This window comes from Halteromyces radiatus (genome assembly GCF_025201355.1).
Source record: "Halteromyces radiatus strain CBS 162.75 chromosome Unknown BX664scaffold_5, whole genome shotgun sequence".
Taxonomy (NCBI): domain Eukaryota; kingdom Fungi; phylum Mucoromycota; class Mucoromycetes; order Mucorales; family Cunninghamellaceae; genus Halteromyces; species Halteromyces radiatus.
Window position 1 is genome coordinate 597,123 of NW_026251691.1, and position 24,877 is coordinate 621,999.

The window sequence follows — 24,877 nt, forward strand, 5'->3', positions numbered from 1 at the left end:
TTCTATTTCACATCATCATCATCAACAATAGAAAATAAAATGAAAAAAAAAAGATCAAATTGATTTGAATAAGAACGGGTCAGGAGTTGATAGAATTAGAAATAAAAATGCGTTTATACCCCGCATGACGAGTTTGAGGATAACGATATAAGGGGAAAAAAAAGATGAACAGAGAGTTGTGGATCCGATGTTATTTTTTTTTTTTTATACGTGAACTTTAAATCTTTAAAATAAAGGGATTTCATCTCTGTGTTTTTTTTTCCCCAAACATGATGCTGTTTTGGTTGAAATAACAAACCTTAAAACACAAAGGGGAAATGATCTAAAGTAGGGAATAATGAAGGGGAAACCTCTTTTTACCATATAAATTACTTTTTTTTTTTATAATACTCTGTGTAAAAAAAAAAAAAAAAAAAAAATGCTACAGTGATCGGGTTAAGCTCTTTGCTGCAAAAAGGGAAAGTAGAGTGTGGAGTTCGAATTTTGCTTTTATAAAAGGTATGCCTTGACCTTCTTTTTTTTTTTCTAAATTCTTTTTCTCCTCTTCTTTTCTTAGACCTTTTTTTTTCTGTATATAATAAATTTTTTATTGATATTACAATATATATATATATATATATACCATGCCAAAAGCTTCTAACCTTGCCATGCTCATGAACCCCATTGCAGAACATGAACAATTAATTGGACAATCAACACATGCCCAAAGCGCACAAGATTTACAACGATCAACAGCAATAGCAGCACTTCAACGTCCTTATCAATGCGAATTCTGCAATAAATCATTTTATCGTCTAGAACACAAAGTGCGCCATGTTAGAACTCATACTGGTGAAAAACCTCATGCTTGTATAGTACCTCATTGTGACAAAAGGTTTGCTAGATCAGATGAACTTTCTCGTCATATCAAGGTTCATACATCTCCACCTACTGTATTATTACAAAGAAGACGCAAGATTAGACGATTCAATTTATCTGGAAAACCAAGAACTGCTGATGAAGAAGAAGCTTATGCAAAACAACAAGAGCATTGTTCTATATTACGATTTGTTCAACCTGGTCATTTATCTTCCAATACGACTTTAACATCATCATCATCATCATCTACAACAACATCATCATCATTAACATCATCATCAATATCATCATCATCATCATCAATGGAAAAAACCAATTCAGTGTCAAGATCAAGTCCTTATCGTCAATCACCCAATGCAAAATTACACCATTGTCCTTCACCTAATTGTTATAAATCATTTTGGCGAAAAGGTCAATTAATGCGACATATTGAAAAGCAACATGGAGTCACAATGACTTTGCAAGAATTGGATCATCCTGAATTGGCTTCAAAGAAATTTTACAACATACCTCCTTCTCCTGTTTTATCTGATTGTCACAGTCCATCATCATCATCATCATCATCAGGTCGAAGTTTTAGTGGCTCACCTCCACCATCATCTTTTAATAATAATACCTATTTGTTACCTTCATCTCCATCTTCTTGTTCGGCGTCTTATGGCTCATCCATCTTGGCAGGTCAAGTGTCACGGGATCATACTCCTCCTTTACCATTGGAATGGGCGACTCAACCATCTTCCCCTAGTTTATTCTCCACTTCTATTTCTAGATCTCCTACTTATACCCAATACTCCAAATTACCCTCTATTCAATACCTTTTAAATCCATCTTTATGATCCTTTCCTGTTTTTATATACAAATATATGAACTCTTATGATTTTGTTTTATGAAACCTTTTGTCACTTTTTATGTTGTTGTTTTTTTTTTCTTTTGTTGATTTTATCTTTAATAAACATGAATAAGATTTATTGAAAGGGAAGATGTATAGCCTTTTATGATACCGATTTTTTTTTTTTATTATGTTAGTTGGAAGAATCGTGAAAATTCTAGAAAATCAGAAAATGCACTCTTTTTCCCAATTGGAATAAACCATTGAAATATCATATCATGCGATTATATAAACGACATATGTGTGTGCGTAATTGAATCATATGTTGAAAAAAAAACAAAACAAAAGAAGGTTCATACGACGTATGTATAAATAATAACAATAAGACATTCAGAAAGTTGATGACTCAAAAAGGAGATTCCCTTTGTGTATGAAAACCAAGTATGCTTTTTGTTTATTGTATTATACAATATTTATATATGCTGTGTGTGTGTGTGTAATCATGATGTTGCGTGTGCAACAAAAGATAACAATTGATCAAATGAATAAGACAAAATCGCTTGGGTAGATAAAAAAGGAAATATTCAAACTTTATTTTTTTTTATATTCAACTATTGTAAAAATATAAATATATATATATAATAAGTGTGTGTGTGTGTGTGTTCTACTCATCTAAAATTCCATTGCCTGTGTACCATCCGATCCGTACAGCTTTTTGATTACTTTGTACCGTAAGCCACCTAAAAAGGGAAACAATTTTGAGTTTAATGACCACTTTTTTTTTTCTTCGTCTTTTGGTTGAGAGAAAAGAGACTCATATCAAGCGTTTTGTATATACATCATGGAAACATAAGGACATGAATACAAGAAACAAACAAAAAAAAAAAAAGAAAGTCAAAATAGTTTCGACCAAGTTAAACCAGAGAAAAATATTATTACTTTAACGGTTACGTCTTGTCTAGTCCTTTTTTTTCCTTTCTTCTTCTTTTTTGTTGCTATCATAGAAGTCACCTATGCTCTGATTATCCTCGTTTTATAATCATTGTCTTTCTCTTTTTCAACATTACCCTTTTTCATATAGTCACTTACCTATTTACATGTCACTATTTGTATCATTGTATTATGGACATACAGAAAAAAAAAGAAAAAGGAAAAAAAAGAGAATCCATTTAGCTTTTTTTTTTTCTTTGCCGCGTTCGTTACCACAGCGGGGACCAAAATAGAAAAGGGATCTGATCAAAATCTTTGTGACTGACTGACTGGTGGTGGAAAGTCTTTCATTCTCTCTCTTCTCTTTTTCTCTATTTCTCTTTTTTTAGAAAAGAGTCTCTGTGCACGCAATGTCCACTCCTGAACGTAAAGACCCATCTTGAAAAAAGAAAAAAAAAACTTACATTATTAACAAATTTTTCCTTTTTCTTCTTCTTGTTATGTTTCCACCTGATGTGATTAGCAATGGATGTAACTACTCCCATGTCTCTTGATGGTAAATAAGAAAGCAGTATTATATTCAAGAGGCATCTTCGTCCTATTCAATGACTCGATCTTTGATGATACTTACTCAATTCCTTTTTTTTTTGTTTTCTTTTATTACTTTTCTTTTAGTGCTGGCTCTCATCAATGATGCTCGTATGCAGTATGGTCTTCGACATCAAGATTATCAACGTTACCGGTAAAACATCATAATACAAGGATGAAGGTACAACAACTAATACTTTATTATTTTTTGGGGGGAATGAATTTTTCATCTATTAGAGAATACAGTGCTCATCGCCTTCGTCGCTTACGTCAAATCTTAAACATGACTCAGACTAACAGCAAAAACACCAATCGTCAAAAAGAGTTACCAGAAAACTTTACCGATCCACGTTATCTCCATCTCTATGTATACGATACCGAACGCGCTTGGGCCTACGCTATGGAACTAAAACAGGAATCTACAAACAGTATGGATACTAGAAAACGCCATCATTTGACGAAAAGATTGAAACGTGCTGCTCAACATGCTGAAAAACTGGTCATCATTTGTGAACAAAATACTGTGGATGCTCGTTCTGTTTTGGATGCAAAGGTAAATAATAATAATAAAAAAAAAATTGGTATACATCAAATTGAATTGAAATCTTATTTTAAAATTATTTTTTTGATTAGGCTTATGCAGCTACTATGAAAGGTTATTTGTATTTCGAACAACAACAATGGCAACAAGCAATAGATCAATTTGTTGAATCAAGGTAATATAGAGAGGGTTTTACTACATGATGCTTTTTTACTGATCATTTTATCTCTTTTGGTTGTATAGAACTATTTACGAACGATTCGCCAGTAATAACAACAATGTTCATCAAGAAGCCTTATATTATGCAGCAATGGATGAAATTGACCCAAACATTCGATTCTGTGCCTACAAGTTACAACTCAACGGAAGTGGATCTGCACAAGACATTGAAACTTTGGTAGCCAATTTGAAACAACAGCGCAATGTAACAGGAATGGATTTATTGGAAGCACAATTAGCCAAGGTGGGTGAAGAACATCGCAAAGAACAAGCTCAAGCATTGGCACATATGACTTGGCGACATGAACAATTCGATGTCAAGAATGTACAACTGGCGGATGCAATTGCAAAGGCTCAAGAAACAACTGCATCATCATCCTTGGTATCAACAAATGGAGCAGTGGCTCGTTATGATGGTCTTCTCTCTGATTGGGCCGATGCTGAAAAACGAATCAAAAAACTGATCAAGGAAGACAAAGAAGCTGTGGCAAAGGTGACTTCTTCACGTTCTGCAAAAACCACACAAGAACTAGAATGGGTCCATGCATTTATTTCTTATCATTTTTACGCCTATTCTATCCAACGCAATCTGGCCCTTATCGATGAAATCAAATCTAGTAATGGAAAAGTACAAAATATGATCAAGCTTTGGGATGATATCTTGAAGGTATGTAATGATTGGGAATAATGTGTATATCATATATGGTGATTAAAGAACTGGTATTGATGATTTTTATTATTTTACTTTTTTGTTAGAATGTTGATTACATGCGTGATTTACCACGTATCAATGAAAGTCATGATTTTGAAGTTGAATTGAATATTCTGACGAACTATTACAAGGCACAAAGGTAAAAAAAAAAAAAAAAGAAGAAGACGTGGATACTTTATTTATTGACTTTTTTTTATCTTGTATTAGATGTATTCTAGTAGCACTTGCATATGTGGAATTACGAAAAACACCTGAAGCACTTGCTCTATACGAACGCAGTCAAGTTCATATCGCTCACACGAAACAAGGAATTCAACAATCTCAGCCATTTGCGGAGGATGCTGTTTTAAAAGTATCCATGGAAGATGTGACTCAATTGGAACAAATTGTCCGTACTGGTAATTGGAAAGCTCAAGCCTCTTGGTATCTTGAAAATGAAGATACAGATATGGACAATCAAATGGAGGACCAACAATATACTTTGACGAAAAAGATGGATCAATTACATTTGAATAGCACAGATGAGGTAATACATCCAAAAAAAAAAGGAAGTATACTTACAATAGCTCCATCTTTGTTTTCATTTTTGAAATTAGATTGCTTTGATCAAACGTCTAGATGTTTATCCTTCTTCTATCACTGGCAATAACAATGTACCACATTTGATTGATTTTCCTCCTTCCTTCACTCCTGTACCATGCAAACCGTTCTACTTTGATTTGGCAGCCAATCATATCAAATACCCTTCAACTCTTGATGAACGTGCTTCCGCTGCAAAATCATCCGGATTATGGAAATTCTTCGGTTTTGGCAATTAGATGACTTTATTAGAATTTTCCTTTTTTTTTTTTTTTGTTATATATACATATATACATTTATTTCTCTCTTCAAAATAAATAAAAAAAAAAATGTCCCTATGGAGTCTCTTTTGAAATCAAATATTTGAATGGATCCTTTCTTTTTTAGGATAATATGACTGTCAGGATGGACAATGACGATGCGGATAATGTTGAGGACAATCACAATTTTTTTTTTAACAGAAAATACAAAGAGGAGTAGACAAGTCGAATAGACACATTTAATATGTCAAGAATGTACAACTGCCGAATGCTATCAAATAGACAAGAGTAGATTGGATGTGTCTTTTTTTTTTTTTAAATTGATTGATTTCATTTTATTTTCTTCAAATACAAAAGAACAAAAAAAAAAAGTAATAAAAATTTATATATAAAAATGTGATGTATATACTATAAAAAGGTACGAATAGTAAGGACTAAAAACTATGCAAAGAAGAGTAAGAGAAAGAAATAGATTGATCAGCGTCGTCGAGGAGTGGCAGAAAGTCTTCGTTGTTCAGTCAATTGAGATTGAAGTTCATTATATAAAGCATCTTTTTGTAATCTAGCCTTGGTCAATTTGTCACGAGCACCTTGTAATCTTGATAAATATTCATTACTATAATTGATATTTTCCTATAGATAAAAAGGATGAGTCTATTGATTTCTTTTTTTTTCTTTTTTTGTCATCCTACCAATAATAATTCCTTCACATGTCGAACTACTTCAGCTGCATTTGTATTCACATCTTCCTCTTCTTTCTTGACAATAGGATCAGTGGCTATTGATTCATCTTTGATGGTTTCATCATCTTCTTCTTGACCAGTTTTGTTATTTCCATCCGTTTTGTCATTTGATTCAAAGTCCAGATCCAGATACTGTGGGTCATCTTGATGTAAAATAGAAGATAATCGACATAGTACCTTGTTAAAATTCTTTTCACCTTCAATGAATTCCATAGCTGTTCCTGCTAATGCATCAATTTGTTTGGATTTCAAAATACGACGTAGAGCTGGTCGTTGGACAATATCTGTAGGTGTTTCAATTGGACTCAATATATCTAAAAGAATAAATTCAATTAGTTCTAATATTTTTTTTTATTATTTATTCTTGATATATTGTACCTTCTATGTTGATGAGCGTATATGGATCTTCTTCATCGGATGCCTCTTCTTCTAGGAAACGTCGTTTTCGTTTGACTACTGTGTGTTTCTTGCCCGCTTTGATCAACTAGAATCAAAAAGAGAATAAAAGTATAATTATTACACTTGACTTATTCATAATATATATATTTTACTTACTTCAGTTTCTTCTGCTAATGACTTTGGAGCACGTAGTTTGTTTCCACCAAATTGAGAATCGGAAGCAGCCCATCCCTTCAGTAAATAACAATAATAATAAAAAAAAAAGCAATAATAGATAGAGTTAAGGATAAATCAATGAATATAATAATAATAATAATTCTTGTCATCTAATTAAAAAAAAAAAAAAAGAGTGAGGTTATTCTATAATATAGCAATAAACAAGAATAACAATAATAATAAAAAAAAAAAGGATATATTTATAGCCACGATTATGAGGAACCAGTCCAACTTCTTGATCACTGTCGCTTTCGTTATCATTGATCCATTTTCTAGCTGCTACTTCTCTTTCAGGACGAGTTGTTTCTGTCATGTATATGGTATAATAATGAAAAAGAGAAAAAAATTAAGGAAGACAAACAAAAAAAAGGTGAGTAATGACAAAAGAGAGAGAAAAAGAAGACAAAAAAAAAAAGCAAATAAAATTGAAGCGGACGTTTAAACCAATAGAATTGTATTGAGAGATCCCTTCATTTTTTTTTTTTTTTGTATTTTTTTTTTTTTTTTTTTTTTTTTGTTCTCCTTTTTGAATACATCTATATGGAAAACCATTATAACGACCCAGCTTTTGCATCTGCTTGGCATGATGGTACTTTGACTAATGAACAAATATTAGAATTAACTCCTGATCAAACTGAAAGGTATAACTTTTTGAAAAATTAAAAAAAAAAAACCTACTAACCAATATAGTCTTCGTTAGTTTATGCTTAACTCAATTGTTTTTTTTTTTTTTGTTTTAATTCTTTTATAGGTATCAGTTACATCAACAATATTTAAAAGAACATAAAGGTAAATACTAATCAAAGTTTGAAGAAAAGAAATAGAAACTGAATTGTTGTTTCTATATATGATAGGTCATGAATCACAACATGAACTGATGGCTTTCATTCTATTATTTGCTTTATTCTCTTCTCAATTCTTGATCTTATATTGGAAAAAGAAACATTATTCTTCATATCAAATTGTCAGTCTTACCGGTCTATATATATTCCCTGCATTATTTGCTTTATATGATGGATGGCCACGTTTCCTTACAGTTTGGACTCTTTTTTCAATTGTTAACGGATATGGTAATTATTATTATGAATTTGTTTTTATGAAATATTAACTAAAAATTTATACTATTCTAGTCATTCACAAGGCATCTCGCAAACCTTTGGAAGCTATGACTCCTAGAATGGTATACAAATGGTATACAGTGCTTTACAATGCTTCTTTTGTTATTGGTTTAACTGGCTATTGTATGATGATATTTGTATTCTTCGGTTTTGCTGCATTATTCAATGCGGGTCCCGGTCTTATGCAAGCTGGCATATTATTCCTAAGTTATGGATTATACTTTGGGTAAAAAAAAAAAAAAAAAAAAAAAATCGAAAAATGTTAACTTTTTTTTTTATAGTGTACTTGGTCGTGATTTTGTGGAAATTTGTTCAGATAGAATGGCATCTACTATTGGTTATTATTCAAAGGAAGGCTTACCTCAAAAAAATTTACAAGGTGAGATCTGCGCGGTATGTGGTCAAGCCACCTCTCATCAAGCTAATGTAGCAACTCTGGCTGATCAACCTACTGGAAAACCAATGTTTGTGGATGATGAAATTCATCAATTGGCTTGTAAACATGTGTTTCATGAAAAATGTATTCGTGGCTGGTGTCTCGTGGGAAAGAAAGATATTTGTCCTTATTGGTAAGTAGATAAAGAAAGATATATATATATCTCACTAATGTACTTTATATATAGCAAAGAAAAAGTGGATTTGAAACGATTTAAGAAAAATCCGTAAGTATATAAAGTAGAACAAAAAAAAAAAAGTAAAGAAAAATCATTCATTATATATATATATATATATATATATTAAATAGATGGGATACTCAACAACAACTATATCTCAACTTACTGGATGGTGTTCGTTATCTTGTAGTATGGCAACCAGTAAGTTTTATGCGTCAAAAAAAAAAAGGGTCTACTACTAACTTATTTTCATGTTCTAGGTTATTTTTGGTGCAGTACAATTAGCATATTACCTTTTTGGATTGGACTAGTTTGATAGAGACTGATACATAATGATACATATTTATATACATACTATTCTTATACGAACGTCAAACTTTATTATATATCTTTAATGTTGATTAAAAAAAAAAAATAAACTTCAATATTTTATGCATATATGTATGTACATACTTGCGATTGTCGGTGCTTTGTTGTGTTGTATACGTAAGGGAAATTTTGGATTTACGTATTTGGTGTATCCGAACAAATGTGGACAAAAGGTTTTACAATTGCTGTCGGAGGCCACGGAGTTTTGATTGAGGTTCCTTTTTTTTTTTTTTTTCCTCCCTCTTTTTTTTTTCCCTTCATTTTGGCTTGTCTTTTTCCTTTTTTTTTTTTTTCTTTTTAAATTATTATTTTATTATTGTTTTGTATGACTTTTCTTAATAAACTCATGGACAAAAAGAACAAATCGTCCGGTACGTCCTCTAACTCATCTTCATCTTCTTCATTTCCTTCACTATCGTCATTATTGCAAAAGTCTTCTCATCATGGCAGCAACCATAGCAACACAACAACGGGTGGGTGTACTCCTATGAATGTCGACTCTCCAGGTAATAAACGTGGAGTACCTTGGCAAGAGTTAGACAGAGAAAACAAAGTTCCGCGAAGGTCGGCCGATATTATCACAAATGGTCAATATCCCTATTATTTTGGGCGGTTGATCAGCTTATTGTTACTTACTTTTTTTTCTTTTTTTTGATTTATGAATAGATTTTGCTCAACAAGTTTCTGTATCTGATGTTCAAGGTAATAGAAAAAAAAATCATCTATGAAGAATGTTTTATAGTATATATTGATGATTGTTTTATCTCTCAATGATGATACTAGTTAATTCAAATCAATCATCATCTACCCAAAATAGCAAATGTTCGACTGCAACGCTCATCAATGAACAACAACAACAAGAACCTTCTATTGTGACTGATCAACCATCCAACAACGCGAATCGTAACCACGGAAAGTCAGTAAGACCACATCACGCCATCGGTAACCATATAACGATGAACAACAATATCAATAGTAACTACACCTCAGTATATAACGATCAGGTGATCCTTCAACATCGACAAAATCGACCTCAATTGAAATTAGCGGATTTCCATATCATGCGAACTTTAGGAACTGGATCGTTCGGTCGTGTGCATCTTATTCAATCACGTGTCAATGCTCGTCATTATGCAATGAAGGTACTCAAGAAAACTGAAGTCGTGCGACTCAAACAGGTGGAACATACCAACGATGAAAAACATATCCTGGAATCCGTTGCTCATCCTTTCCTAGTGAATATGTGGGGTACCTTTCAAGATGATACTAATCTTTATATGGTCATGGATTATGTCGCTGGTGGTGAATTGTTTTCAATTTTACGTCGATCTCATGTAAGTTATTTTTTTTTTCTCTCTCTCTTGATTAGAGAAGACAAAAGGATCAACTGTTGATTTTTTTTTTTTTTGGAAAAAAAATGTTATAATAGAGATTCCCTGATCATGTTGCCAAGTTTTATGCTGGTGAAGTACTACTGGCTTTGGAATATTTACATTCAAAAGATATCATCTACAGGTAATAGTAAAATAGTCAAATAAAATTAATATATGATCTAACGAATGCCTTTTTTTCCTTTCTTTTTTTTGCAATAGAGATTTGAAACCCGAAAATCTACTATTGGATAATCAAGGACATATTAAGATTACTGATTTTGGATTTGCAAAATATGTACCAGATATTACATGGACATTATGCGGTACACCCGATTATCTGGCTCCCGAGGTCATTCAATCAAAAGGTTATGGCAAGGTAAGTTACAATCAATAGTTTATGTTACTATCAAAGTATCATACAAATCCATATTTATATATTTATATATTACACTTGTAGGCTGTAGATTGGTGGAGTCTTGGTGTTTTGATTTATGAAATGTTGGCAGGGTAAGAGAAAAAAAAAGAAAAAGAATTTCTTTATTTTGATGTTCTTAATTTTTTTTTTTTTTTTTGGTAATTCAAGACAACCTCCATTCTATGATGATGATCATTTGAAATTATATGAAAAGATCTTGGCTGGCAAGGTACGATGGCCAACGTTTTTCGATCAAGCGGCGGTGTCTCTCTTACGCAAACTCCTGACTTCTGATTTATCGAAACGATACGGGAACTTGAAGGCCGGTAGCGATGATATCAAACGACATGCATGGTTTGAAGGAGTGGATTTCAATTTGATGTTAGCACGACAAATCAGAGCACCTTATATCCCAACGATCCGCGGTGATGGTGATGCAAGCCACTTTGACAAATATCCTGAAACAAATGAACAGTACGGCTCCGTAGGTTTGTCCGATCCTTATAGGCATTTATTTGTATCCTTTTAGTTTATATTTATTTATCTATTGATTGTCTCCATTATCCAAAATCTCTCTGCTTTTTTTGAATTATAATAAAAAAAAAGATATAAAAGCAAAGCAGTTTTATTTTTTTTTTATTTTCATCTTTATCTTTACTTTATCTTTCTAGGAAACGATAGAATGGACTATCACTCATTGTATAGTTATTAACATCATAGCGTTTTCATTATTGGTTCTTCATCATCATCATCATCATCATCATCATATCTCCATGAATATCATAAATAACATTATAGAAATCATCATTTACAAATCATCATTGACCCAATCATCATTGACCCAATCATCATTCAAATTCATCATCCACTGATAACTATCGTCCCTATTTTCATTCCCGTTGATCCACTTGTATTGATCCAAAAGTCCCATAGCAAACTTCTATAATTATCAAAACTGAATCGAAAGATAGATCAAAATGAACAGAAAAGGAATACAACAGTAAGGTTTATTTGTGCTCATAAGGAGGAGAAAGGGGGGGGGTAATATACAATAAAAACTAAAACTATAAAGAGAGAAAAAAAAAATAGAGATCATTGACTGATCAATTCTAAATCATCATCTTCAGATGGTCGACTGTTGACACGACGATAAGCACCACTGAATCGAGTAGATCGCTGAGATACCCAAGCCATGATGCGTCCTAATGCTTGACTTTCTGGTTCACTGTAAGGAGATCTTGAATTTTCCATATATACAATATATTTCAACACATCCTTGACCGTCACCAATCCAACTAGTTTTCCACGTTGTTCCAGTAATATCACACGAGGTCTATTTGATTAAAGATAATCATTTTTTTTTTAAAAAAAAGTTCGTTCTCTCTTATCTTTTTTTTTTTTTTTTTTGAGGGACATCTTACCCTAATTGCTTGAACATATCCATGACAGTTTCCAAGTAAAGTTGTGGATGCACGGTAAGTGGTGTCTAAGTAAGAAAATTAAGTCATCTGCCAAAATCAAGTCTTTTCATACTTTATTTTTTTTTTCTTTACCTGATCTACATAAGGTCCAAAATCCACTGATTCTGATGATCCACGGATAATATAACCATCATCATTGGGAGTATCTGTCAATACTTCCAAATCATCCGAATCTGACCGGAACCGGCAAATGGTAGCTGCATGTGCTTTGTTTACCTTTCGAGCCCTCGTCACAAGATACTTCAATTCGGATCGCCCAATATATCCAATCAAGGTCATGCTACTTTTATCTTGAACCACAGGGAATCCACGGTAGTTGGTGTTTTCAAGGATATTATCTAAAGGTATATTACCAAAAAAAAAAAAAAAAGATTAATTTGTTTTCTTTTTCTGCTTCGACATAGTTTTACCTATATCAGCAAAGGTCATGCCTGTCGCAGTCATCACTGTTACTTTGTCTTGCATGACATGAGATACTATAGAGGATTAAAAAAAAAAAAAAAGAGAGAGAGAAGGACAGGAATAAATATTAGATTATAAACTACTACTTGGTAGTTATTTTTTTTATTTCCTTGGTTGATATTATTTTACCTGGAACGCCAAAAACGTGATCTTCACTATCCAAGAAAGGGTATCCATTCAATCGTATATATCGATCAGCAATGCCTCCAGAGCCAAACCAATCACCCACTGCTCGAGTCACCATCAGAGTAATCTATAAGTCAGCAAAAATGGAAAAAAAAGGGTAGTTGATACAAGTGTTTCCAATATTTTATCTTTTGTTCTTACCATTGTTGGCAAGATGTAAGTGATTTGACCAGTCAATTCAAACATGATAACAACAACAGACACTATAAAATAAAAGGTAACAACAAATGACTGTTGGTCTTACTATTCAACCTCTCTTTTTTTTCTCACTCTTTTTTTTTTTCTTACCGGTTATCCGCATCACACCACTAAAAAACAAAAAAGATATGCAAGAAGAAAAAAAAATAAGTAGGACATTAAAACAATAGATAGTTCCATATGTTTACCATAATGCTGCAGCTGCCCCAAGAAAAGCATATGTACCTGGCGTAATGCACTAATCAAAAAGAAAAAAAAAGTAAGTAAAATTATTTCAAAAATAACCTTGTCATCAACATACAGGCATATCAGGTCGACATGATGAGAATAAAAAGAAATCAGGATTAGATCTATATAAAAAAAAAATCAATGAAATCCATAATCCATATCATCACTCTAATTTTTTTTTTTTATCCTTCTTACAAATGCCATGATTTCACAATCAAACCGATCATTCGTCCAAAAGTAGCTCCAATTGCCATGGATGGTACAAATATTCCACAAGGGACCTATAAAACGAAATAAGTAATTTAATATAAATGAGAACATCATATCACGCTTTTTTTTTTTTTTTTTTTACTCTGGCGCCATATGTAGCAATTGTTCCAAGAGTTCGAAGAAAGGTTGCCACAAAGAGTAAAAAGAGTATGCGACCGACTTGACTTTCCCTAAATCAATATATATATACAGTTGGTATCTAAAATGTATGAGATTGTCATTACTTCAAATCAAACTTACTGACATAACCCAGCATAGTTTTCACCTTCTTCTCCTTCACATTCTCTAAACAAGATTCCCATAATTTCAGTCATGTCGATCCGTAAAAACACATTTGGAAAGGCAATCAATGCAGTGACAAAGGCAAGGAAAGCAGCTTCAGCAACAGGATAATCCTTCAAATATTTCTTTCGAAGTTCAGCTACCTTGATATTATATTTGATCACCAAAGCACCATATAATCCCTATCCAGAAAAAGAAAAAAATCAATATCTATGAAATGATCATCACATTGTTCATAAAACAACTTACACCAAAAATACCGATAACCACTACAAAGAGATATTCAAAAAAGTGCCATTCACGATCATAGCTAACTTGAAACATGACTAATTTGCCTGTTCGAAATGGATTCATAGCCTAAAATGAAAATGAAAAATAGATGTAGTGACAATCTATAGATAGGATATAAAATAATATCTTACCTGTAATACAATAGTGGCAATCATGGCACAAAAGAAACTTTTCCACATGGTACGATTTGGAAATGTAGTGCTCATTTCTTCCAAAGCAAAGAGGACACCGCCAATAGGAGATCCAAAGGCTACAGCAACACCTGCAGCACTAGAAGCTGTCAAGATTTCCCTCATTTCAGCTATATATTAATAAGGTGAGTATTTTTTTATTATTATTATTATTATTTTATTATTAGTGATCTTACCTTTACTCGATCGAAATTTTTGAAAACTTCTTGAGATAACATTACCAACACAACAAGCCATATGAACTGATGGTCCTTCTTTTCCAATAGATAGATTCGAAGCCACAGCCATAGTCTATTTCATTCAAAAAGACGTATTCATCATTCCATCCTTATTATTATTTATTAATCAACTTACCAAACCAACACTTTTCATCACTAAAGTCCAACCACCAAGGAAACCACGCATAACAAAACCAGCTAGTAAAAAAAAAAAAAAAAAAAAAAAATACATTGAATCAGGAAAAGATGTCAATACTTATTTTATGTTTTTACCAATGATGCATTTGATTTCAGAGATACCGGAACCAGCAGCGTAAGGTGCGAGTACCTTGACCAAATAAGCACATGTAGTAGCAAACAAAGTAGCCCAAACCACATAAAAGAACCAAGTGATAATATATAAATCATGTCCTAAATCTAAAGCATCACTCCAAGGTACCCATTGTCCACATACACCATCTTTTTTTTTTCAAAAAAAAAAATCAATAATCTATATATATATTTTTTTTATTCTGTTAGACCCTTACGTTCTTCTTCGATTTCCCAACAACAAAACTTTTTATTCAACCACCACGCGTTGGCACAATAACCTAATTTGATATCGGATAACCAGTTGGTGACAATGGCAATCAAGGCTGAGTTAAGTCCAATGGCAGCTCCTACCATACATACTACAATCCAAGTTTGAAAGGTTTCAAATGTCAGTTTCCACCAAGCTCGCCAGCTTTGATCGTTCAAGTTTTGAGATTGCACTGAAGATTGTCGATATCTTTCTAATGTTGCATCCTTGACCCAATCTATTTCAATTATTAAAGTAAGTATAAGACTTTTAGTTTTCTAGATAGAGAGAGAGACTAAAAAGTATTTTTTTTTTTTTACCAATAGTACTAAAGTCTTCATACCGTCGAATTTGAGCCAATTCTTCCTCCACTTGAGCCGAAGCCGCACCACCGGTTTGCATGATATCAAGATATAGAATCTATCCAAAGTAGATAGAAATATAAAATAAAGGAAAAAGAAAAAAAGAAAGAAAAAAAAAAGTAAAAGGAATGTAATAAAAAAAAATACAGAAGCAAGGTTGTAGATGAGACAATAAAAAAAAAAAAGAAAAAAGAAAAAGAAATGGGAGGAACCACTTACAAAATATCATTGAACAATGGCGGAGAGTGAATCTTTGGACAATCCACATTTTTATTATTATTATTATATACAAAATCAAGAGAGGGGAAGACTAATCTAAATAATAATGATTATAGATGATATGGAGGGGGAGCACTAGTAGAAGATGACTGATCTTGTGTGGTGGATGAACGTTGTTGTTTTAATAATTCTAATTGTAAATAGACTTGTTGTATGGATGGAGGAGGTGGACTAGTAACAGGAGTGGTCATTGGTAAATCATCATGACAAAAATCATTGGCAAATTGTTGAAATTGAGTTGAGTTTTTCTTGTATAAAATAGTAGTAGGATGCATATTTGAAGGGGATGTCGATGTAGTGACGGGTATTGTTGTTTCTTTTATGGTATCAAATGATGGAGAATCATGTTGCTGTTGTTGTTGTTGTTGTTTTCGTCTTCTTCGTCGAAGCATAATAAATGACACAATACCAACTAAAAGAAGAGCTAACATACCAGCAACGGCTGCAATAACATGAATCACATTAAATGCAGAACTGTGTTGTACTTTATGATCAGAAGATGCTGTAGCTGCACGTTTTATGTATGATATATAATCTGATGAATTTGCATAAACTATGTCGAGTTTCGATTCTTCCGGGTCTTGATATGAATTATATGTTCGGTTATAACTAGTATTTTCGAACGTTGAATGTAATTCTTGGTCCATTTCTCTTTTTTTTTTTTTTTGAAAGAAAACAAAAAGATATGTTAATATGATGATCATCAAAACGGAATCAAACTACTTTATTGTTTGTTGTTGTTGTTTTTTTTTACCTTTTATTTGTGATAGTCTGACCAAATATAGATTTATTCCATAATATCATCAATAGTATAGTAGTGAACAAAGAATACTTCATATTATATTTATCAATCCATTCAAGAAAAAAAGAAAAAGTAGAAGAAAAAAAAATATATAATAAAAATAGAAAGAAAGAGACAAGAAAAAAAAAAGAATAGAAAAGAAGGTAGAAAAAGAAACAAAGGAAAATAGGAGAACTTAAGAAAATGAAAGACGGTGTTTTAATCAGATGTTTTCCAAAAAAAAGAATACGAAGAAACTCAGGAAGTCCAATGAATACAAATAATAACAATACTGAATGAATAGTAACAAAAAAAGAAAATCAAAACTCATTCATTCATCATCATCATTAATAGCATTTAAAGAATAAAATAAAAAAGATATTATTAAATAAAGATTTTTCATTATTTTTATTATTCAATTCAATATACAAAAAAAAAAAAAAAAAGAAACGGAGAAAGATAAATACAATATACTGGTAATATGTGTAACTTCAAACCGAACTGTGTTTCTCTAGTACTTTCATAGTTCAAAATAAATCATCCATTTCTTTTCTATACTGGGTTCATTCCGTATTTGGCACCTAATGTACGTACTTTGTCCTTAAGAGAATCCAATGCCAGATAAGTCCCTTTCAAATGACGATCTCCACTTGCCGGGTCAAACGCCGTACGACCATGTAAAACACGTCGATTAGCAAACAATACTATATAAAAAAAGATGATGAGTTTTTATCATCTATCTCTTAATCTAATTATTACCTAATTGACCAGGTTGAAGAGTGATTTGATATCGCAGAGATTCATCTTCAATAAAATCAGCAAAACGTTGAAAAGCTTGATAGAATCTTTTCATTTCCTTGGGAGTCAATTCATCCATAGGACCTTGAAATTGAGGAGCGTAATTAACATGCATATTCCAGCTAGATCCAAGTCCATAACCTTCATCTGTCACAATGGTAGGTCGTCGATAATACATATGATGACCATTATTGATATAGTGGAAACTAACAGGTGTTTTCCTAAGGATATCATAACATTCAGGATATTGTTGCTTCAGTAATTCTACCGCACGATAAGAATCCAAAAATATACTTGCACCACCTGTCACATTATTCTTCATACAATGTAATAATTGAATCCCAGGGGGACAATCCAGGTACCTATTTTTTTTGTTTAAAAAAAAAAGATAAGATACTTTTCATATTTCATTTTGTTCATCTTACATCAAATCCATATGAAAGCCTAGATAAAGACTTGTATAAGCAATATTGACAGATTTGGCGACATTTTTGACATCAAAATCACGACCATAAAAAGTTTCTTGGATATTGCCAATCCGTTCCGCCACTCGGGTGACACTTTGATGATCATCCGCTGGTACACCTTCCAAGAATACTAAACCATCATTGTACAGTTTTTCTACCACACGATGTAATCCTTGCTCGGTCGTCATATAGTCATCATGTGAAATCCATTCCAATTGATATTCATCTCGAGCCCATGTACGTGGTATCAGGTTTTCAAATCGGAATTCTTGACTGGATTGTTGAGAGGCATATCGACGTAAATAGGCCAAAGGATAGTGACTCTTATGACCACCTTCATGTTGTTGTTGATGGCGTAAAGGTTGCTCCCATTCAATCACCAAAGTATCTGTCGATGTATCCAAATGTATCGACCGAGGCGTAGTATTCAAGTCAATATCTGCCATAGAATGAAGCTTTTGTCGACTACTAGGATGAACACAAGCTTCGCAAGGACAATTGTCACGAAGCCATACATGACTGTAACTACTGGTAATGTTATTGTCGAAAAGTCCAATATGATTGGCATAAGCTGCATTCCAATCAATATAAACTGCTTCGTCATCAGAACGTGTTGAAAGCACAGGAGAAGAAGAAGAAGAAGAAGTCCAGCGTCGGTACTGTCGGTTCAAAAGAGACTTTGTCGATGTTTTAGCAGTCGTCAGTAACACTGGGCGAGAAGCAATTGCAGAAGATAATGGACAAAGAGCTGTTGTTGTTCGTGAGAGAAGAGGAGTCAAACGTCGTAGACAATTCATGGGTAAGAATAAAAAAAAAAAAAAAGACAAAAGAAGGTAGAAAAAACTGGCGCGACTTTTTTTTTATATGTAAGAAAAAAAATCAACTAGTAAGTAATCTCGGTCGGTGATTGGACGACAGAACTTCATTTAAGAAAAAGCGGGGATGGAGCTTCGATTAGATATGACAAAGCAACAACTCTCATTGACCCTGATGTTCCCATAGGCTACAGAATCAAATGTACTACAAAACTAGGATGATCACGCTGATGCAAAACAATGATGATGATGAGGATAGTTTTTTTAAAAAAAAAAAAGACTTTATTGAATCAAAAAGAAAAGGAGGAGAATATCATAGAGTATACATTGAAACAGATTCTTTCATGCCAGCATAGAAAGAGAAAAAAAAAAGAAAGAGAGAGAGAGAAAAAAGATTGATTTTATTTGGACAATCATCCATTCCTTGTGAGATGATCAAGCCTTTTCAAATGTCCAGAAAAGACTAGGATCATTTGTATTGTATTTACATTTTTTCAAAACAGTGCCACCACGATAGGATTTACCACCAGTAGAAGAAGAAGACAAACAAGTAGGAATCATATCGTACATATGAGTGACAGCCATGATTCTGAATGTATTCTTTTTACCATTGACAGGAACAAATAACCATGTTTGTTTTTGCCAAAGGATAGGTTCATATCGTTTAGACAAGGATGATCGTTTTTTATGACCATATTTGAGTTCACATTGCCACATTACACCTGCATCATCTTTTCCATTGGTCTACCCAAAAAGGAAAGTCAAAGGATAAGTGTTAGTCGGAATATGAATGTTCTTCTGGTACCTTTTTTTTTTTTTTTTTATACATTACCCATCTAGCCGAGACACATTTTTTCAAGGTACCATGATCATGATTAATAGAATACATTTTTGTTTTATATTTCAAAATGGACCATTCGGTGATATCAGATTTGGAAGAGGCAGTGGGTTCAACCAAAGTACCAGGTAAAAAAGCAAGATATTTTTTTGACTTTACATTTCTTATATGGTAGGTACCAGGTTGAATATCTTTAGCATGCTTATATGTATTAGTACCATCCTTTTTTCCTGTTTTACTAATCCCTTGAGCATCTACTGTTACAAACAATAAAATGAGAGAAAAAATGAACAATGCAAAAAAAAAGGATTTGCCTTTGATTACACCTGATGATGAAGCCATTACAAGTGAACAACAAAAAAAAAGAAAAAAGAAAAAAAAAGAGACGAAGAAAAAAGAAAAAAGGAACATTTAAACTTATTTTATTGAAGTTTGATTAAAACTTGATTGTAAAAAAATGAACAATATATAAAAGACCATCATCATCAAGTCACAACCAAAATGACATTTTATTATGTACGACATTGAATACCATATCGGATTATTCAATGATGAGAACTCCATCGGTCCATCTTCTAGAAAGGAAGACTAACAAAGCAAGATTTCCTTTTTTTGATGCACAGATGACACCAATAAAAAGAATCGAGAATCTTTTTTTTTAAAAAAAAAAATCAATGGGACCTTTTTTTTTTTTTTTTTTTAATTATGAAAGATTATTTTTTTTTGACAGGTCTCCTTAGAGAAAGAGAACTGGGGGTGACACAATAAGACTGAGTGAAAAAAAAGTTACATTGTTGGGTACAAAAGGAGGGTTTTTTTATATATAAAGAGTCCGACAACTTTAAGAGTGAATGACGTTGTTATCAATCCTCGTCATTTTATCGGTGTTAGACTTTTTTCAACTTTATCATCTACATTACAGAAAGATATCAAACCTGTTTTTACGTTTGAACTTTACTATAAGACTAAAAAAGGGAGAAAATCATTCCCAAACATGGGACAAAAAAAGTGGAGTAAAAAAAAAAAAAAGATGAAACTTAAAGAGTATCATATAGTAATAAAAAAAAAACCACTAAAATGACAGTTTCATCCAAACCTGTCAAAACATTCATCAACAACACAGGCCACCTTTGAGAAAAAAAAAATCCTTTTTCATTATGTTTCACATTCACCCCCCCAAAAGAAAAATAAAAAAGAAATCATGCGCTTTAGTTTCAATCACAGCTGAACCTTTTATGGTAGTCATCCACCATCTTTTTCGTTTTCAAGGACTCCCACACTTTTTTTATTGGTCGTACGTAACAGAATTGATAGGTGATATTTGCTTTATTTCATAAAGTTCAAAAAAAAAAAAAAAGTAAGAGAGAATAAAATAAAAAAAGATAATAAATATAATATAGATATATATATATAGATTGAAAATAGAGAAAGGAAAGAAATGCTAAACTAAACAAAAGTTTCTAATATAGATAACACATACAAAAACCAAAAAAAAAAAAGATATAATATACAATATAAACTAAAAAAAAAAAAAAGAGGGACAGTGAGAAGGGAATCATGTGAGTAGGGTATGTTATTGTTGTTGTTGGTGTTATTGCCATTTTGGATTCATGATCTTCGTCGAGTATTGAATTTCTTTTGGATAGAATCACGTCGATGAAATGCTTCAGCTGCGGATCTTTTTCCAAGTCGTCGATCTAAAGAATCATCTAATCAAAAAGTGTTAACAAAGTTTAGAACTAAAGTAAAAAAAAAAAAATCAATTCTTTTTTTAATTTATTTATTTACCAGAAGATGGAGAACAATAAGGTAAAATATCCAATTCATGTTGATGTTCTTCTTGTTCCAACATAGGTTGTAATATCCTTCTTCTTGCATTGATGAACCAATTACTGATTTGATTCAAAGTTAATCCAGTTCGTCTTGCCAAATTATCTTTTTCTTCTTCGGTAGGATAGGGATGTTTCTTGTGATCAGATAGCCAATCTCTTAGAATTGCAGTGACTGCCTTGGGAAGATTACCTCTTCGTCTTTTATTGGTTTTTCCACCAGAAGTAATAGTAGTTGCTGTTGTAGCCGTAGTAGCAACCAATACCGAACCTGCAGTGGATGGTTGTTTTTTATTGTTATGGTGACTATGACGACGATGTGAAGTAGGGGGTGGTGATGGTGATGGGAGTTCCTGGGACCGAAGTGGTGGTGTTGGTGATGATACAAGTGATGGTACAGGTGAATGTTCCGTTGTCAGTGCATGATCTATAAATATCAATCAATTAACATGGTAAATCAAGTTTTTTTTTTTTTTTTTTTTTTTTACCTCTAGACCAAGTGATGATATCTGACCAAAAGCGTCCATTATTTTCAAGCATTCGACTAATTCTTCTTTTATGAATTTCAATAGTTTGACCATCATGATGAAATGGATCTCCACCATATGGGATATGTATATGTTCGGTACAATCATCTTTAATATATTCATGATCATGAAATAAGATGATAGGACTAAAAATGCGCAGCTATTCAATAAAAAAAAAAAAGAAAAGGATAAGTTCGGCTATTTCATTATACTGCATATAAAAAAAAAGATATATTTTACTTTAATAAAATAAACTTACTTTTCCTTCAGCAGTCATAATGGTTGTTGGTTTGTTGAATAAATAGTATTGATATTCTGTATTCTGATGTATCAATTGAAATCAAGTGGGCAAAGATGTCAAAAAAAAAAAAGGAGAAATGTGAAAAAAAAGGGAATAAATGTTATGTTATGTTTAAGAGAGAGGGAGATAATGTATATATAAGAATAGTTATCAGTTAGTTCATATAAATATATATATAAACAAGAATATATGTTAAAGTAATAAAAGAAAGAAAGAAAAGAAAGAAAGAAAAAAAAAAGGTGTACTATAATATTGAAAATATTATAAAAGGGAAAAGGGAAAAAAAAAGAAAAAAGATGACACAAATAGGATTTGTACAAAAGCTCAGCCCTTTTTAAAGGTTGAATTTCTTTTTTTCTGGGGGGAGCGTGGAATCTAAAATAGGGGGGAGAGAGAGAGAGAGAAGAAGGGAGAGTGTATATATAAAATAAAAAAAAGCCACTGGTGTAACACATGATCAAAAAAAGACTGACATAACAAAAAAAAAAACTTGAAAATGATCATCTGAGGTCCCTTTTATATATATATATATTCAATAGATTATTGTTTGAATTAATAATAATCCTCTTTTTTTTTTTCTTTTTCTTTATTTCTCTATTTTTTTTTGTATGTAATATTCTTTGAATGTGGATCGATTTTAAAGACTCTTATTGACACATTAAGCGGAGGTCTAATAATTGTCGTACGCTTGGGCCATCTGATTCTTTTCTTTTTGGTGGAATATGCCAAAAATTAGTTAAACCACGATTGTTTCTCACACCTATTTTTTTTTTCTTATCCTATCAAACATAAGAAAATCAAATCATCTTATGACCTCATCATTCATCCTTTTACATCAATGTTATATACATTCATTCTAATAACATTCATCAAGTAAATAAATGAGGGGTAAAAGAAAAAAAATTATATATATAATATATTTAATGTCAAATGTTAAAAAAAAAGGATAGACATTGAACAAAAAAAAAAAGAGATGTGGACAGATATGGTGTTTAACAACGTGAAAAAAATAATCATATATCTATAAAGCTAAATCGGTCTTTCAACTTTTTGTCTAAAGTAGCATCACATGGGGGCGACCATCATTATCATCTTCAAACATCATCATCATCATCATCATCATGCGTAACTAATGCAAATAGAATCAAAAGTAGTATCATCAGTTGACTCAAATCTCCTTTTGACATACGAAACGTTTTTTGTTATTTCTCAATAAGCTGTCAAGTTTGTAATTATTTTTTGATTTGGGGAAAATCCCAATTCATTGTGCCTAACAAAATATCAGCCAATCAAATCTTTTTTTCAATTCCCAGCTCTATCAAAAAGAAAAATGAAAAAACATCTTTATTTTTTTTTTCTTATCATCATCTCTCTCCAACCTGTCATGAATTCTACTTTGACATATGACTCAAGTCAATTGAACTGGCTAGAAACAAGCTGGGAAAAGATGTACGAAGGAAGAGATCCTTTAGTTGTCACTGGTATCTTTGCCTTTCTAATGCATGAACTTGTTTATTTTGGTCGATTTATTCCTTTTCTCATCTGTGACTTTATTCCCTACTTTAAACGTTACAAGTTACAACAAGTAAGTATCTATGAATCTATGATTTGTCCTTTATATATATATATATATATATATATATATATACGTTTGTATTTGTGTTATGGGTAAATACTTATGAGTGACTTTTTCTTTTTTTTTTTTTTTTTCTCTTAGGCTCGCGAAAATTCATCTGAAGATTACTGGAACTGTACGAAAAAGGTTCTTTATTCTCATTTTCTTTTTGAAGGACCTTTGATCTTTTTATTCCATCCTGGAGCTACTTTTCTTGGTATGAAGGTCTCAGCACCTTTCCCTGCTTGGTAGGACCCATAATTGATACAGACTACAAATCATACATTCTAATTCTCTTTTTTTTTTAAAAATAGGCAACAAATGCTTCCTCAATTGGCTATTTTCTTTATCTTTGAAGATTTTTATCATTACTCCATGCATCGATTCATGCACTGGCCTCCTTTTTATAAACGTGTACACAAGATTCATCACGAATATGCTGCACCTTTTGGTATTGCTGCTGAATATGCTCATCCTATTGAAACCATGATTCTTGGTTTTGGTACTGTTGGAGGTCCTTTGGTTTATCATGGTTTTGCTTCCAAAGTCTTGAATTTAGGTGATGAATGGCATTTGCATTTAGTCACCATGTTATTGTGGATTGTTTTGCGTTTATTCCAAGCCATCGATGCTCACTCTGGTTATGACTTCCCTTGGAGTTTACACAACATCGTTCCTTTCTGGGCTGGCGCCGAGCATCACGATTATCATCATCAAGCCTTCATTGGAAACTATGCTTCCTCTTTCAGATGGTGGGATTATATATTTGGAACTGACAAGAAATATCGTGCTTATCGTCAACGTCAAAAGGAAGAACGTCTTAAGGCCAAGAACAAATAAGACTTTGTCATTTCCTTCATCTCTTTATATACTTTTAGATCTTTTTTTTTATTTATTTATATATTTTACATATTTAATCTTAGTTATTCTCTTTATTCTTTTTATCTTTACATATACTCTTATTTTTGTTTATTACTTACACCCTCCTTCTCTTAATTCTTCCCCCCCCTCCTCTTCACTTAGTATGATATCTTACCTTCAATAAAGACAACACTAATTTAGATTATTTTTTTTTTATCGAATCTGATCTACATTATGACTTGAATATGAATTACGAAGAATGGATGATACGTGAT

The 24,877-nt window shown here is 32.2% G+C and overlaps 12 protein-coding genes across 12 annotated transcripts; 5 read left to right on the top strand and 7 right to left on the bottom strand.

Annotated features, from left to right (window-relative positions):
• Positions 1-749: 749 nt before the first annotated feature.
• BX664DRAFT_235292 (uncharacterized protein) lies at positions 750-1,301 on the top strand (the record flags this gene model as incomplete). The annotated part of the gene is made up of 2 exons (XM_051540173.1): positions 750-1,059; positions 1,180-1,301. Coding segments are annotated over 2 exons (432 nt in total), but the record flags the coding sequence as incomplete, so codon positions are not given.
• Positions 1,302-2,821: 1,520 nt separating this feature from the next.
• On the top strand, positions 2,822-5,538 carry BX664DRAFT_335181 (uncharacterized protein). Its single transcript, XM_051545854.1, has 9 exons — positions 2,822-3,043; positions 3,141-3,173; positions 3,293-3,359; positions 3,443-3,758; positions 3,839-3,921; positions 3,990-4,632; positions 4,722-4,816; positions 4,885-5,203; positions 5,274-5,538. Exons 1-9 carry the CDS (start codon positions 3,028-3,030, stop codon positions 5,493-5,495), a joined length of 1,794 nt encoding a protein of 597 aa, XP_051398870.1. The 5' UTR covers positions 2,822-3,027; the 3' UTR covers positions 5,496-5,538.
• A 286-nt stretch (positions 5,539-5,824) lies between these two features.
• On the bottom strand, positions 5,825-7,290 carry BX664DRAFT_335183 (uncharacterized protein). Its single transcript, XM_051545855.1, has 5 exons — positions 7,073-7,290; positions 6,815-6,894; positions 6,638-6,743; positions 6,209-6,573; positions 5,825-6,149 (listed from the first exon to the last, which is right to left on the bottom strand). The coding sequence occupies exons 1-5, from the start codon at positions 7,185-7,187 to the stop codon at positions 5,994-5,996; spliced, it is 822 nt and encodes a 273-aa protein (XP_051398871.1). The 5' UTR covers positions 7,188-7,290; the 3' UTR covers positions 5,825-5,993.
• Positions 7,291-7,381: 91 nt separating this feature from the next.
• BX664DRAFT_335186 (ring finger protein 175-like protein) lies at positions 7,382-9,070 on the top strand. The gene is made up of 8 exons (XM_051545856.1): positions 7,382-7,515; positions 7,626-7,663; positions 7,729-7,944; positions 8,005-8,218; positions 8,274-8,561; positions 8,616-8,654; positions 8,738-8,807; positions 8,867-9,070. The coding sequence occupies exons 1-8, from the start codon at positions 7,415-7,417 to the stop codon at positions 8,915-8,917; spliced, it is 1,017 nt and encodes a 338-aa protein (XP_051398872.1). The 5' UTR covers positions 7,382-7,414; the 3' UTR covers positions 8,918-9,070.
• A 182-nt stretch (positions 9,071-9,252) lies between these two features.
• On the top strand, positions 9,253-11,386 carry BX664DRAFT_335190 (camp-dependent protein kinase 1). Its single transcript, XM_051545857.1, has 7 exons — positions 9,253-9,481; positions 9,642-9,677; positions 9,759-10,309; positions 10,405-10,490; positions 10,568-10,724; positions 10,806-10,855; positions 10,932-11,386. Exons 1-7 carry the CDS (start codon positions 9,301-9,303, stop codon positions 11,290-11,292), a joined length of 1,422 nt encoding a protein of 473 aa, XP_051398873.1. The 5' UTR covers positions 9,253-9,300; the 3' UTR covers positions 11,293-11,386.
• Positions 11,387-11,741: 355 nt separating this feature from the next.
• BX664DRAFT_335191 (putative voltage-gated chloride channel) lies at positions 11,742-15,664 on the bottom strand. The gene is made up of 19 exons (XM_051545858.1): positions 15,450-15,664; positions 15,098-15,367; positions 14,844-15,029; positions 14,707-14,768; positions 14,529-14,643; positions 14,293-14,462; positions 14,120-14,227; positions 13,829-14,052; positions 13,671-13,758; positions 13,514-13,599; positions 13,392-13,440; positions 13,279-13,328; positions 13,181-13,200; positions 13,034-13,095; positions 12,836-12,959; positions 12,655-12,720; positions 12,317-12,582; positions 12,185-12,249; positions 11,742-12,096 (listed from the first exon to the last, which is right to left on the bottom strand). The coding sequence occupies exons 1-19, from the start codon at positions 15,529-15,531 to the stop codon at positions 11,856-11,858; spliced, it is 2,334 nt and encodes a 777-aa protein (XP_051398874.1). The 5' UTR covers positions 15,532-15,664; the 3' UTR covers positions 11,742-11,855.
• Positions 15,665-15,747: 83 nt separating this feature from the next.
• On the bottom strand, positions 15,748-16,684 carry BX664DRAFT_335193 (uncharacterized protein). Its single transcript, XM_051545859.1, has 2 exons — positions 16,525-16,684; positions 15,748-16,421 (listed from the first exon to the last, which is right to left on the bottom strand). Exons 1-2 carry the CDS (start codon positions 16,605-16,607, stop codon positions 15,821-15,823), a joined length of 684 nt encoding a protein of 227 aa, XP_051398875.1. The 5' UTR covers positions 16,608-16,684; the 3' UTR covers positions 15,748-15,820.
• Positions 16,685-17,002: 318 nt separating this feature from the next.
• On the bottom strand, positions 17,003-18,635 carry BX664DRAFT_335195 (uncharacterized protein). The gene is made up of 3 exons (XM_051545860.1): positions 17,775-18,635; positions 17,311-17,711; positions 17,003-17,255 (listed from the first exon to the last, which is right to left on the bottom strand). Exons 1-3 carry the CDS (start codon positions 18,611-18,613, stop codon positions 17,104-17,106), a joined length of 1,392 nt encoding a protein of 463 aa, XP_051398876.1. The 5' UTR covers positions 18,614-18,635; the 3' UTR covers positions 17,003-17,103.
• A 301-nt stretch (positions 18,636-18,936) lies between these two features.
• BX664DRAFT_386658 (uncharacterized protein) lies at positions 18,937-19,822 on the bottom strand. Its single transcript, XM_051549337.1, has 2 exons — positions 19,464-19,822; positions 18,937-19,375 (listed from the first exon to the last, which is right to left on the bottom strand). Exons 1-2 carry the CDS (start codon positions 19,809-19,811, stop codon positions 19,067-19,069), a joined length of 657 nt encoding a protein of 218 aa, XP_051398877.1. The 5' UTR covers positions 19,812-19,822; the 3' UTR covers positions 18,937-19,066.
• Positions 19,823-20,830: 1,008 nt separating this feature from the next.
• BX664DRAFT_335200 (uncharacterized protein) lies at positions 20,831-22,398 on the bottom strand. Its single transcript, XM_051545861.1, has 4 exons — positions 22,085-22,398; positions 21,787-21,985; positions 21,258-21,725; positions 20,831-21,178 (listed from the first exon to the last, which is right to left on the bottom strand). The coding sequence occupies exons 1-4, from the start codon at positions 22,100-22,102 to the stop codon at positions 21,078-21,080; spliced, it is 786 nt and encodes a 261-aa protein (XP_051398878.1). The 5' UTR covers positions 22,103-22,398; the 3' UTR covers positions 20,831-21,077.
• BX664DRAFT_153053 (uncharacterized protein) lies at positions 21,971-22,612 on the bottom strand. Its single transcript, XM_051539898.1, has 2 exons — positions 22,066-22,612; positions 21,971-21,985 (listed from the first exon to the last, which is right to left on the bottom strand). The coding sequence occupies exon 1, from the start codon at positions 22,579-22,581 to the stop codon at positions 22,183-22,185; it is 399 nt and encodes a 132-aa protein (XP_051398879.1). The 5' UTR covers positions 22,582-22,612; the 3' UTR covers positions 21,971-21,985; positions 22,066-22,182.
• Positions 22,613-23,406: 794 nt separating this feature from the next.
• Positions 23,407-24,818, top strand: BX664DRAFT_335202 (uncharacterized protein). Its single transcript, XM_051545862.1, has 3 exons — positions 23,407-23,711; positions 23,844-23,989; positions 24,056-24,818. Exons 1-3 carry the CDS (start codon positions 23,457-23,459, stop codon positions 24,579-24,581), a joined length of 927 nt encoding a protein of 308 aa, XP_051398880.1. The 5' UTR covers positions 23,407-23,456; the 3' UTR covers positions 24,582-24,818.
• Positions 24,819-24,877: the final 59 nt, after the last annotated feature.